We start from the raw sequence: 14,624 nt of genomic DNA on the forward strand, positions 1-14,624 counted from the left end.
TTCGATGAAATGACATGAGTTTGCACTTATCGGGTTTAGTTCCATTAACCATAAGTTACACCAGTCCTGGACGCAATTTAAGTCATTTTGGAGAGTTACTTGATCAGCGGAGCTTATGATTGTGCGATAGATAACACAGTCATCGGCAAAGATACGGACGTTACAGGAGATTTGTGTTGGTAGGCCGTTAATATATATGAAACATTAGAAAGGAACCGAGGACTCACCCTTGCGGGATTCCTGATGTTACTGGAAGAGACCTAGAGGCTTGATTCTTAACATGAACAAATCGGGTACGGTTTGCCAGAAATTCTTTTATCCACTGCCAATATCTTATGATGTAAGTTTAACCAAGAAAGTTTTCATTAGAAACGCTTGTGAGGAACCTTGTCGAGGGCTTTCGTGAAATCTAGGAAGATTGGGTCAGTTTGAAGGCTAGAGTGAAGGTGCACGTGCAAGTCATGGACAAAAATAGCTAATTGCGTTTCACAAGAAAGGTTCTTACAGAATCCGTGTTGAGAAGGATGAAATAAATTAATAGCGACAATTGAGTCCCCAGGTTCTCGAAGATGTTCTCCCAGGTGATTTTCCTGGAACTCGTACCCAGCGTTAGGTCCGGTGCAGTGTCCCTATGGGGTCCCGCACCGACTTTGGGGTGCGAGGCCGGCTTGTTGAGAACGGTTAGGCCGGCATTTTCTGTGAGGTCGGCCAGGTCTTTTCCCTTCTTTGACAAGTGCCCATATCCGCATCGCGTGTGTGGAGCGTTGAAGTCACCTCTGATGACGAGCCGGCTGTCGCCCGCGATGGTCATCGTTTCGCTGAATGTGAACATCTGTAAGGGCATTCACCCGTACTCCTTTCTAAGGAGGCTGCAAGGTAACTGCAGGGAAAGCGTACAGCTAAAGCGAAGCCTTGCTGCCGCGTGCATGCAAACGCAGCCAATGATTGCGGCATCCAATCATTTTTTGCCTTAATCCACCAACCATGAATCATGTAACAGAACGGCAAGCAGACGATGAGCAGACGACGCTGCGCGAATGAGCACATGTATAGGGACACTCGGTATTCCAATTGGCTATGAATTCGTGTAGCTTCCACCGTGCTGCAACCAGCTTTTAAGATGGAGTATATTACTTATTGTATGAAACTATATGCTTGCACATTTCTTTGTGATACTCTCATGGTTCCTGCAGCGCGCGCTGGCTTCAGCTTTCTCTATCACCTAGTTTGCTTTAATATTCATCATCAGCCCTTTTTATGACCACTGCAGGACGAAGGCTTCTCCCAGGGTGATCTCCAATTACCTCTGTCTTGCGTCAGCTGGATTCATATTATGCCTGAGAATTTACTAGTTTCTTCACACCACCTGATTCTCTACCGTTCCCGACTGTGCATCCGTTCTCTTGGCAACGAATCTGCAACTCTAACAGAACAAAGGTTGCCTGCCCTACGCATAACATACTCTGCTCACTGCCACATTTCGCCTTAATGTCTTAATGTTTCAGTAATCAAGGCGTCCTAACAATTTTTTTATCAGGAAGACCTCTTTGAAATAAGGCGCGACCATGTCTGAGCGCTGTATTTCTACCCACACAGACATACAAAGAGGATGAGATACCTACCTCTGATTGACTGAAAACAGGAAGGAAGACATGAGACAGCAGAGCGGCAACTTCGTGCGAGACATGTATGAAAGTTTGAGAACTAGACGCGCCTCAGCAAGGAATCGGGCATTGCGCGCCTTATCTTGAAAACCATGGAGCGATTCCACAATCTTTTCCTCGTAATCGCAATACGCTACACTACGTTGATTTCGGAGAGTTGTTTCATCTTGGTGACAGCATTCATAACAGCGCAATGAGAGAGGGGCTCATGTTTTGTTAATCACGACCATATAAAGTAAGCAGGCAATGAAGCCAAGGAACGCACAGGAGTAATTAACTGAAATAATGAAAAAAATTGGAGGACGCTTAAGCTTCGCCTTCAAGAGTGGGACGCGACAGCGTTCCCGTCGACCCGCCAAGGGGTATAAGACAATGCGCTACGGCACAGCAATCACTTACGATGCGCCCCGCATCGGACTTAGCGCCCACCTATCACGCGGTGAGCGTCGAGCAACGCAGCGTTGGGCGCGGCAACGAAACGTGCGCCTGAGCGAACGAAACGAACCAAAGAACTCGGTGTCTCGGAGGGGAAACGATCTACGCCAGCCAAACGTCGTGATCGGCACGGGCAGAGAGATAGATAGTAATCTAAACCGGAAGCACGGCGAAGCGTCGTCAGGGGAGAGGGAGTCCCGCGACGCGCCTGGCAGCGGTCCCAATGCGCGCGCGGCGCGCCTCCTGTCGGGGCAGCGCCGTACATTGAGAGGAGGGGGTCTTCTGTGTTTGCCGCAAGATGGCTCTGCGTGTGCGGAAAGCGCAGAAGAAATGCAGCGGAAACGCACTTCGCAACTCGTGTAATTGTGACTTCTGTACGTTACATGTTCATAATTACCGATATACACCGCAGTATAACTTTCCACGGCTCGTTTCGAAGGCAACACCGCATTCACTAGAGGCGCGTTTGCACCGCTTGGAAGCATCGAACTCGTGGCTGAGTGGTAGCGTCTCCGTCTCACACTCCGGAGACCTGGGTTCGATTCCCACCGGGCCAATCTTGGAAGTTGCTTTTTATTTATGAAGCGCCTGCCGTGATTTATCGCTCACGGTCAACGCCGCCGACGCCGACACCCGACGCCGACGACACCGGCTTTTCTGCGACACGAGCTCCTTAACGCTATCGCGTTAAAAGGAGGAAATGAAAAAAAGGTGGACGAAACGATAACTTGTCGCCGGGGAGGTTGGGAGAGAGTGTACTGAACCCACAACTTTAGCATTACGCATCCTCTTCGTCTTTGCGCATCCTGGCGCGCTAGTCCTTTCCACCATTTTAAAAGCGATATGCTCTTTCAACCAGTCTCCAACCAAGCTGTCACTAACAGTCACTGTGATACGTTGTAGTTCTTGAAATATTCACCGAGGATTACGATACTCGCTAATGCCAAATTTTAGCGCAGCTCTCTCTATACGTGCTTTCATTTCGGGTGCCAACACTTTTTTTTATTATGGTTATACAGGTACACGGTTTATATTAGGAAGGGAACGCTGTTAAGTAACGTGGCTGGCGCGGACACTCTGTCTCGTGCGGTACATCGCAGACGGAGCGAAGTGCGGCGCGGCTGCCTCGCTTATCGGGACATCGCGAGAGGCAGCGCATGGGTTACACGTGGGCGCGATTCACAGCAGCCACCGCAGACACACCTCCACTGATGTAGCACTTTGTTTCCATAAAGGGTGGACGCGCTCACCGCATGCCTTATCGATGGCGTCATTAGCGAACAGATGACGGCGCGCTACTCTAGCGCCATCTCGTAGCGATCATCGCCGCAGAGCCCCATTTGCGCGGCACTACACTTTTCTTCTCACGCTTTTGCTATACCCTCCTCCTCCATCTTCCACCTCATGGGAAATGGAGGATGAGAATACTTTTCTCCTCGCCCTCTCTTCGCCATCGCCCTCTTTCATCCCCCGCTTTGCTCTTTAACTCGGTTACCTCGAGAGACGCCAACGAGCGACGCCAGCAAGGGACTCCAAGGAACGCCGACGGTCAAAGCAAGAACGGGCGCCTAAGAGCAGAGTTCTAAAATGTACCGTTTTCACTTACCTTCTAACAGAGAAAGTTCCGTCAATGGTGGAAACAAAGATCGAGCCTTCGCAGTATTAATTCCAAATGTGGCACTTTGCTGCCTCTTGAGTGATCGCAAAATCATTCATTTATTGCCTGAATGACTGGTTAGAAAACTATAGCACTGCAGAGTGTCCAAAATATTAATAGCGTTATTACGCTTCTCTCTTTCAACCAGCCGTTTCCTACCCCGACTGAAGCGATTTCTTTTATCACTGATTCGCTCATCACATCATCATCACAGCAGTTCGAGAGAGCCGGAAAACTTTCGTTAACGCTGTGGCTCGAACAGCCAGAAAATATTATTACATCGTCACTTCAATGCTTCTCTGCAAGGGTCCAAAGTTGCACTGTCATCGACGGCTAGTGGTACAAACAAACTTGTTCAAGTGCCTATTCAAGGTTTCTTTTTTTTTCTGCAACCTAAGAAGCGACATTCAACGCTTCGAACAACCCGTCGAGAACGTAAAAAGGGCGCATTCATGAGCTTAAGCCCCACGATTTGGACAAAAGTCTGCCTGTGTATTTTAACCGGCCCCATTGCTGCAGTGAGGTTGAACTGCTGTTCAACACTTACGAAAACAACTTTTTTTGTCAGTTTTCACAGACGTTGTCATAGAGTTTTCTTCTCCATCGGGTCTGTCGGCAAGTACATCCACAGCGATTACTGCCTGTAATCAATGTTGGCTTCTAACAGTAGTCTAAAGCTATATAAAAACATAGTAAATTTTTATCGTATGCTGCAACGTTTACTTTCACAGCGATCATTGCAAATATCCTGCCTGCAGCTCCGTACCACGTTCTCTTTCACGAGTGTCCCTCCACTTTGTGGGTTTCAGTCATGGTTGCTTGATTAAACAATCCCTGTCCGCGCCTCGGAGTTCGTCTTCGCCGCCGTGCCGTTTCCACTGTCACTGCTGACGGGCGCACCGTCATCGCACGTCCGCCTCTCGGCGCCGGCAAACAGCGCTCGCCACGTGTGCTTCAAGTAGAGCGGCGTGTACCCGTGGCTAGTCAGCACCCTGGGCCTGGTGCACGGCGTGAAGAGCTTCCTGTAGTTGAGGAAACCGTCGTCGTGCAGGCGGCGGACGCCCATCTTCTCGGCCACAATGCCGGTGAGAAAGACGTCCTCCAGGTACAGGTAAGGCACGCCCAAACTACCGCGCGCCAGGAGCGGGACGCTGTCCCCGGACAGGAGGTACGCCGGTCCGGCCAGGAAGTCAGGGTACGACGAATTCCGGTACGCCCTGGCGGACACGTACCACTTGCTCCGGGGGTTCCTCTGCGGCGTCCACTTCTGCGCGAGCAGACCCCACAGCGTCCGCCTGACCCCCCGTAGCGTCCGAACGCGCACCGCGAGGTCCCACACGTTCAGCAGCATGTCGTCGTCGATCTTGAGCACGAGGCTCGCGTTGGAGCAGTAGGCGCTTGCCCAGCGGACCATGGTGATCGACTTCAGCGTCAGGTTTCGGTAAGAGTCGACGAAGTCCGCCTGAACGATGTCTCCGTGCTGGGAGTCCTCGTACACGATGTTCCTCTGGAAAGGCTTCAGCTTCGGTGTGCCCACGAGAAAGATGACCTTGTAGCCGCGCCGGCGAGCCGCTTCGCCCCAGGTACTGCGGATGGCATTGCGCTGCGCGAAGTTGATGGAGCTCGTGATGACCACGATGAGAACGGCGGCCGCCGCTGAATCGGAGCACAAGTGTGGCTTGTTCAGGATGTAAGGGAAAGCGTAGGTATGTGAGCCTTCGTCGGCTCTAGGAAAGCGCGTCGACAAACTGCGCTGGGCCGACGATGCGGAACTGTTTCTGATCGGAGGTCGTCCATTTACACTGGGCGCGGCGACCAGAAAATCGTAAGTCAGGGCTTCTGCAACACCGACGTCCACGCGACGGCCAACGTGGGGGACGTGCAGGTACCACACAAAGACGACGTAGACGCCGATGCAGGTTGTGACGCACAGAAGCAGCCTCCGAGAGAACTTGCAGGGAGTGGTCATCACAGGCCACTAGCAGCAGCATCAGGATGGACCTGCGAAACGAATGCAAGCAGAAAGTGTTGTCGCTGAAGTCCTCAGAGACACCGTTTGGCAAGTTTTCACGACAGTGTTGTGACTGCCCTTCATTGTCAGTCGGTATTTTTACGTTTACGACATCCAAGTATTATCTTGAACACAAAAACAAAACTAAGACACTCGTTCTTGTCTTCTGGAGAACATTTTCTTTACGTCGACTTCTCGTGTTACCTCAGTATATCCGTGTCAAAGAAATACTTGTGACCAATGCTGATCGTCACAGCACGTCATCGTAATACTGTACAAACACACTGTCAATTTTACCATTAGCGAGTACAAGAAACACCAAAATGCGTGCTGTCTTGGCACACTCAAATGATCTATTACCAGAATAGTAGTATATTGCTCTCTAAGCATGTTGTTTCCTGCAGCGGTGCATCTGACTACGTGAAAACGTCGCTAATTAGTTCTTTTTTTTCTTTTTTAGGTGAAACAGGAAACTAATAAACTCTTTAATTCCGTTCGTATTCCTGACCTCCTCTGTTGACAGGCGCAGGCCTTTTGTATATAGCGATTCAAAGTCGGCCGTTGGGGCCTTTGAGAAGGGCTCGGTGGGTAAGGTTGCTTTTAAAATTATGCAGACATGTGACATCTCTCAACACTACTTATGTTTGTTCCCTGCTCACCTTGGGATGATCGAGGGAGCCCCTCCGAATCTCAATGAGTCCGCTCATGAGGCAGCGCGAGATCTTACCCTCCGCTCTGCCCCGCGCAACGGCGTGGCGGTACTCCCCGAGAATAGAGACTCCCCTTCCACATACAATGAAATCACGAAATATTACCTTCTTAATCGCAGGGTTTACAGTTTTCCGCATCCTAAACTAAACAGGGCTCAGGCACTTACATTACGCTTACTACAGACTGCTACTTATCCTTGCCCACGGAGACTGAACAAGTTTTATCCAGAGACATATACAGAGCCTTATTTCCAAGATTGTGGTGCTTTAGCCACGCTCGAACACATGCTCTGGTCTTGCGAAAGAATTGAAGACTCGGCGATCAAGGATGCGTCCAGGTGGGAGGCTGCACTTCGCAACCCTGACCTGGATGAACAATTCTGGGCTGTCCAGCAGGCTCACGATGTGGCCGTGAGGCTTGGCCTTCCGGTCCCGACGTGGGAGCGGCCCGCTTAGTGATTAATTATCACTACTTGCAGGACCAAATAAAGTTTTCCTTCCTTCCTTCCCGACCTCCTGTTGCAAGGACGAAAGCTACTCCTCCTTTGTGCCGTGAAGCAGGTCAGCCCAAACGTCTAGTCGGAACCCGACTCTATAGAGCCATGTCTTCTAGCATTTGCATCTAGCATATTCACTTCCATCTTGGCCAGTCTCGATTATAGGCCGAGCCTTGAAATTGGGAAGCTCAGGGGAAAACTTTTTCCGCAAGACTAATCTTACCGGCAATAACCTGAAATTCAATGCGGTTTCTTAACATGTTCAAGCAGACAGAGGTCTGAATTCGTTCCGAGCAACACCTCCAAAATTTGCGGCATCCCTCGCCTTCGCCTCTACAGGTTATCCCAGCTAACGTTAGCCAAGCTGTTCAACGAAAACAAAAACATTTGAAAAACACGATAGAAGATACGTCTTTAAGACCTACGGCGTTTGGTATTCGGACCTCGCACAACCAAACACCGTAGGTTTCCGTGATTTTTTTTTTCAAGAGAGCTATTCGTGTTGTGTGCAAAGTTCCATTTGACTTTCCAACTAATTCATTATTTAACGACCTAAAGATACTTAATGCTCCTGATCTCTTCAATTTTCACTTAGCGTTAACATACGGTAAGGAGTGCGAGAAAAACCTTAACCACGCCAGGTCTATAGCCAACTTGACACGAAATAGAAGCTATTATGCTAGAAGATTTTCGGAATATTGGTTTGTACCATACCCACGTACCAACTATGCGAAACAAAAGCTTTCATACACTTTACCGAAATTATTATGAGCGATGGTATTGATGTTTTTTTTTTGCAGTAAAAACAAGTTAATAAATTATTTTGGTGCCTATTAATTAATTATTAGCCTTTAATCTCTGTATAAGTAGGCTTCTTTTTATAGAGATACGTATTTTTTTTCTATTGCTATCTGCTATATGAACACTTGTATGAGAAAGTTTATTGTTTTGTTTTGTTCTCTCTTACCCTCCCGTTTTGCCATGTGTTGGTTTCTGCTGCTGCTGTGACGAGAAGGTTTAAGGGCTAGTCAAGTTGCTCTTTTGCAACATTTTTCCTTATATCCTCCATAAACTTGTACGTTTTTATGAAAATTCATTCATTCATTCACTCATTCATTCATTCATTCATTCATTCATTCATTCATCTTTATTTTCTCCGAATGGCTTGACTAACGTTAGATGAGACACGGTATAATCTCCGTCGCTACGGACATGTCTGTTTCTCTTTGTGTCCCGATAAAACCTCCCACATGTTTTTCCAATTCATGCTGTCGCGTTGCATTTTTACCGTATTCTGGCAACGAGCTGACATTTAGAGAGCTTCAGGTTAGGGGACGCAAGAGGCATCCAAGCGTTGGGGGACGCAAAATCCATCGTGGGCCCTTCGCGCTCTCTTGTGCTTTTATAATCGTAAAATCATACGATCGTAGACGTTGCCTTCTTTCGCGGTGCTTGGTCTGGAAGTTTCCGAATAACGTCCTTTGCGCCTCTGTGTTACAAGTGCCGGAGGTGCTCCTCAGTCCTACCCTCCTCCTCACGCCCTCTTCCCCCATGTGGAGCTCTGTTCAGGCCGCCGTTGCCCGCGGTCATGTCAGCGGGCGGTGGTGATTCAGCATGGCACCGCCAATGATCCCGCGCCGCCCGTGCAACCCTCACAATGTTTCATCGATGGGAAACAAGAGTGACGGGACGAAGAAGCACGGACAAAAAAAAAATACGCGTACAGACTTCTCTGCGTCGTGCCGGCGCTCCACTTTCTCAGTAATTTAATGCGAGCTAGAACAAGTATCCGTAATTATAATAGCATGATCAATAGAACAGTGCGTCTGTGCCCGTGTACTAGCGGCCCTTCGTTGTTTTCTTACGGCCCCGCGTGGCACACCGACGGCAATTCGGCATTGGCCGTGCGATCGCTCGGGTGCAATAACCCGTCGCTGGGCATTTTGTATTCCATGCGGGGCTATCGCGGTATGGAGCCGGCGTTACGTGCACTGGCATCGTTGTGTTTGTGTTCTCACGACGCTGCGGTTATTTAGTTTTTATGTTCCCTCGCGCGCGTCAAAGTGAAGCAGGGTTTTATTGCATTTTATATAGTGCCGAATCCACTCCACGTCCAGCTACGCTTTTTTTCTTTCTTCTTTTTTCCCTAACTTCTTTCCCAACCATGTCGCGAATCACGGGTCACCCCCTTTCCTTTTATCGACAGCCAGACAAAACTAGTGGTGTCCACAGCAACGTCCAAACGCTACAGACCATTGCATCACCAATGTTCGGCGTGCACAAACAGATGAGTTTCCCGAACGTCGGAAGTCGGCCGGAAAATAAAAACAAAACTAAAAACAGCTATGGCAGGTCCATTGAGCTCATTTGCACGTACGTTAATGAAGCTCATTTGAGCCCTTTCCATTCAACTATACGCAAAAGGAATATGGCAAATCAGTTAGGTAGAAACCTGCAACAGCGACAAAGATGGAAAATTGCCAGTGTAGGTATGTATGTAATTGTATGTATGTATGTATATATGTATGTATGCATGCATGCATGCATACATACATACATACATGCATACATGCATACATACATACATACATACATGCATACATACATACATACATGCATACATGCATACATACATACATACATACATACATACATACATACATACATACATACATACATACATACATACATACATACATACATACATACATACATACATACATACATACATACATACATACATACATACATACATACATACATACATACATACATACATACATACATACATACATACATACATACATACATGTCATTGTACAGTGCGAAGCTACAAACATTAAGCAGAACGTCCCTGAACGGGAACTACCCAACACACGCGCAGCATTATATGGCGGACAGCGTTTTGCTGGTGTAGTATGCGTTATTTATTTATGTACGCGTCAGAGGTACGAGTAGAGATGCAAATATTTACACTGCCGAACATGCACCCACCGCCCCACACCAACTGTCATATGTACGTTCCCGTTCAGGGAGGTTCCGCTTTATGTCTTTGCGCGGGGCCCGGCGCGGCATAACAAACGTGTTTATGCCGTAACAAGCCGTAGAGCGTGCATTCGCGCGTGCGCGTGAATGTGTAATTCACGCGTGCATGTGTAATTAATGTGCGAGGGGCGCATCCTCTCGTTCTGGGTCCTCTTTAGTCACTTTGCATCCTCCCTGGTCACGTGTTTATCAGGTCATATCATACTGGTCGTTATACCCATTTAATATAGGCCTAAGCATTTGTGGCCTGCAGGTTCAACGCCTCCTTTCTACGTATGGCCTATGGCGAACGGCGAAAGCGGACAGCCTCGTAGGATGTTTCGCGCCGGCACGCCTATTGTCATCGTAGATGATAGGTCGTTTGTCCCTGCGCTTCGGATGGCAGCTATCAACCGGGCACACAATAGACATGGCTACACATTCTCGCCCTTTATTGGGAAAGGGTGTTTTTTGGCTTCACATACAATTTCTTTCGCCTACTCCAACTGTACACTTTGCCAGATAATGCTACGCACTGGAAACCTACTGGGGCTAGTGGGGCCAAAGGCTTATCTTTTGTAGATTCATGAAGATGACTAAAAAATAATACTACCATTGCAATTTTCTTAATAAGTTCCCTGCTGGGTGCCCAATGTCATTTTTACCTTTCGTGGCATGGCCTGACAGTATTAACCTCACAGATGCGCGGCAACGTATCATTTTCTAAACGCCGAATTCGTTAGGTCCAAATTTTGAATTGAGCTCTAGAAACTTAACGCAAAGCCAACAGCATCGTTTTTCGATAAGCTGGAAATAGTTCGCAGTTGTGGTTGGTGAATGTGACAATTACAAAAATGAATTACCATGCTAAGTAATTTTGTTCAATTATAATTTCAATCTTTTTATAAGAATGTGTTTTCCAAGGCACGAAACAAGCGTCAAGTTGTTTTAATTTTCGTTGATGTGGAATAATTGGGCGTTCTTGGGTCAGCAAAGTAATGAAATGACAAAATGAAGAAAATCTCGTGGGTACTGAAAATCGCGCTTGGTAAGCTTCCTCTCACTCCGTCTGCCCATCCGCCCTCTCGACGTTCCGTTCATTGACCGATGAGTCAGTCTGGTCGTTCCATTAGTCTGCCATGAAGTCAAAACCGGGTCACCCACCTTTCTGTTCTTGTAGGTCTAATTTGCACGCTTTAACAACACATACAATGAGGTACCGGGATAAACATTCTAGTGCAACACCCGCTGTGGTGAGTCAGTGGCGATCACATTGTACTAGTGAGCCATAGGTCATAGGTTCGACTCCGGACCTTGGCTGCCTCATTCCGAGGGGAGCGGAATGCCCAAAACGTTCGTGTACCTTGCTTAGAAGGACTGACTGTTCTGCTAGTTAGTCTTGAATTATAATTATGGTAGTATAGCAGCCGCAAATTAATACATGGCCGCAAAAGAACCAAGTAGGCAAGGGTGGAAGCTACTATCTAGTAGCGCCGGTCATTGTCCCCTTTGTTCTCTTTTGTCCGTGAATTAGTTCCTGCAGTACTACTACAAAGGTACACGACAATAAAGATGCACCAATAAGAAGCACCGAAAATACTACCGTACTTAGGGTGTACGTTAAAAAACCGTGTATGTGGTCAGAGTTAATACGGAGACCCATCCGCTGGGGCCTCTCTCATAGTCCAATGTGCTGTTTCGGGACGTTTAGGCTCACGATTTTATTTGCTGACACGAGCCTTAACCTTCGTTACATGGCATGCAATTGCGGGAGATGGAGTTACACACCCAACAGCCAGTGCTGCAAAAGGGCGTAGAAAAATAACAGGTATGGAGATGGCGCTAAACTGAAGTGAGCAATTATTGTTTAGTGAAAGGCCACTCAAAACGCGTTGCGCGGAACTCATACTTTTTTAAATATTTTTGTGCAACCTAGGAACCCCTCAGCGTTTGCAGTGGCATACACGCCAATACATGATTCAAAACAATGCTGTTTGCCGTTAACGGACGCAGGTTACGCTGGTTACGTGTTTCTTGCTTTGCCTGCGTCTGGCGACTCAAGGTATTGGCCAGTAAGCGGAAACGATGGTTTCCGGAACTAACCGACCGACAAATGATAAAATTACAAAATTCACCTACGTTTATGATACTTCCTAATGGGAAATGAGAGCGCAGCTCTATGCGTGTTTACATTTCGCGATGTATTCGCTGGTGCGAACAATCTTTCTCGTGCTTCACGCTGCAAACGGAGCGATGCGCGGGACCACTTCGTCGCTAATCTGGAGATCGCGAGAGCTAGCGCTTGGGTGACACGTGAACGCGATTCACAGCAGCCGCCGCGGGGAGACCTTCCGGACGATGCGCGCTACTCTGGCGCCATCTCGTAGCCTTTGCCGCCGCACTACGCTTTTCTTCTCACGCTTTCACATCATGTGTTCCGCACTTTGGGCGAGTTGTGAGAGGCTCACAATCAAACGTCAGCGCATTTAGGCTACTGGTTATATACTTCGGCCGATGTAAACAGACCGTTGTGTGCGATAATAAGCGATATGTATGCGTCACATTTTTGACCGAGGCTTTGCGCGTGTGTACTTTGCCCTGTTATGCGAGCTTTATTGATTTGCATTGTCGCTGGATCAGTGGCATCTTACGCATGAGGGTTTGCTTGCATGCGATTGATCGCATTGCGGGAGCGGAGTCATCCTTGCAGGCCAAACGCGGTGCAGGTTATTGCCTCAGATGACGCTGACTCCCGCAAGAAACGGTGAGTTGCATTTGCTACGTACGTGCTATGCTGTTCCCTCGTGAATCGCGGTACGTTGTCAATTTATCTGCTCCCAAGAAAAGCAGCAGCAACTGCAAACAGCGCTTGTTCGAGCTTTTGGCGTTTGAGACCGATATACGGCCAGCTCATGTGGTCACCGCTATGTTCCCAAGCATTGGCCCTGCTTGAAGCACTGCGTACGGCGAACACAAACAAGCGGTAGGTCATCGGACGCATACAATTATATTACAAAACAAATATGGGGTTTTACATGCCAGAACCAAGATCACGTTATGAGACACGCCGCTGTGGAGGACTCCGGAATAATTTGGCCCACCCGGAGTTTTTTAACGTGCACCTATATCTAAGTACACGGGTGCTTTCGCATCTCGCCTCCGACGAAATGCGGCCGCCGTGGTCGGTATCCAATCCCGCGATCTCGTGCTTAGCAGCCCAACACCTAGCCACTGAGCAACCACGGCAGGTAAAACATAACATGTATCAGCGAACGAAAGAGAAAGGTACACTCAAACTAAACTTCGCTTTATCTCTCATACGAGAACTGACAAGCTTGCAAAACAGCTTTTAGCATCCCTTTATGTGCGAACGATATGCGCGCTTAGCTTCTGACATGACAACAGACGTTACTATGCAATTTACTGCAACACAAACCGCAGTGGACACTTACCGCAAAAATAGTCAGCAGTGTAGCAACGCCGCGGACCTTTCGGACAGGTCTGCAACATTTGCCTTCAATTGCCGACACGCTTGAGAGGCATTCTCTCTGATGCGGCTCAACGAACGGACACGCATATCGCAACACGGCGACTCAATGCCACAATCCAGAAACTTGAGCGCGGCATAAAGCGAAACTGCCGCGGTGGTAACCATGTTTTTCTTTAGTTGAAGAGTTTCGGGTGGTTTCCAATGTGTACCGAAAAAAGAGAAAATAAACCGGGAGTACTAAAACCTACCGCACGCTCTGACGTTTCTATCACGTGTCGGCCCGCCGCAACGGATTCAATCGCGTTGCCGGCATGCTCCCTCCTATTGTTTCCTTCCTCCATGGCGCGTGCTGTCGTGTCACTTTGTGGATGCAAACCGCCATTACTCGCGAGGCGCGACAGGAGCGAGGCGCGTCTGCAAGCGTACGTGCGGTCTGGGCTTAAGAGCTACGCTGTGAAACCATCGGCCACGGCAACATCGGTCAGCATGTTCCGACCGTACTTGTGGACGAGTTTAGGGGCCACTAACTCGGAATCAAGGACATCATCGTCTGCTGCTTTCGAACTACAGCTTTTATGTAGGCATGGCTACCCGAATGCTGGACACATAATACTAGTTAAAGGTGGCAAAATTATTCATGTTTTGCATGAAAAGGTAGGGCTTGAGTGAACTTTACTGATTGGGTTTTCTCGGCTTAGAACGCGCATTTCCTTTTTTTCTTTATGGTAGAACTCGTGATTTGCAAGCACTTAAAGAATAAATAATACTTGAATACGAAAAGCCGTGCGAAATGATATATATATATATACATATATATATATATATATATATATATATATATATATATATATATATATATATGTGTGTGTGTGTGTGTGTGTGTGTGTGTGTGTATATATATATATATATATATTTATATATATATATATATATATATATATATATATATATATATATATATATATATATATATATATATATATATATATATATATATACATATATACGAGAAGAAAGAAAACGTGGTTTTATGCATTAAAGCACAAATGTGACTGGACCGCCACTGCATTTCCCCGCAAAGTTGGGCGAACTCCACGGCTAGAATTTGTAAATTGATATATGGGCCATAATGTATT

General features: G+C 47.5%; 1 protein-coding gene across 1 annotated transcript in view; it reads right to left on the minus strand.

Annotated features, from left to right (window-relative positions):
• Window positions 1-3,843: 3,843 nt before the first annotated feature.
• LOC135913556 (beta-1,3-galactosyltransferase 5-like) overlaps window positions 3,844-14,624 on the minus strand; it is a 52,897-nt gene continuing 42,116 nt past the window's right edge. Inside the window, exon 2 of the mRNA XM_065446070.2 lies at window positions 3,844-5,757. Within this exon, the coding sequence (XP_065302142.2) occupies window positions 4,580-5,725 (1,146 nt within the window). The 5' untranslated portion in view covers window positions 5,726-5,757 and the 3' untranslated portion in view covers window positions 3,844-4,579. The remainder of the gene's footprint in view (window positions 5,758-14,624) is intronic.

Source organism: Dermacentor albipictus, chromosome 9 (genome assembly GCF_038994185.2).
Source record: "Dermacentor albipictus isolate Rhodes 1998 colony chromosome 9, USDA_Dalb.pri_finalv2, whole genome shotgun sequence".
In the NCBI taxonomy this organism is placed as follows: Eukaryota; Metazoa; Arthropoda; class Arachnida; order Ixodida; family Ixodidae; genus Dermacentor; species Dermacentor albipictus.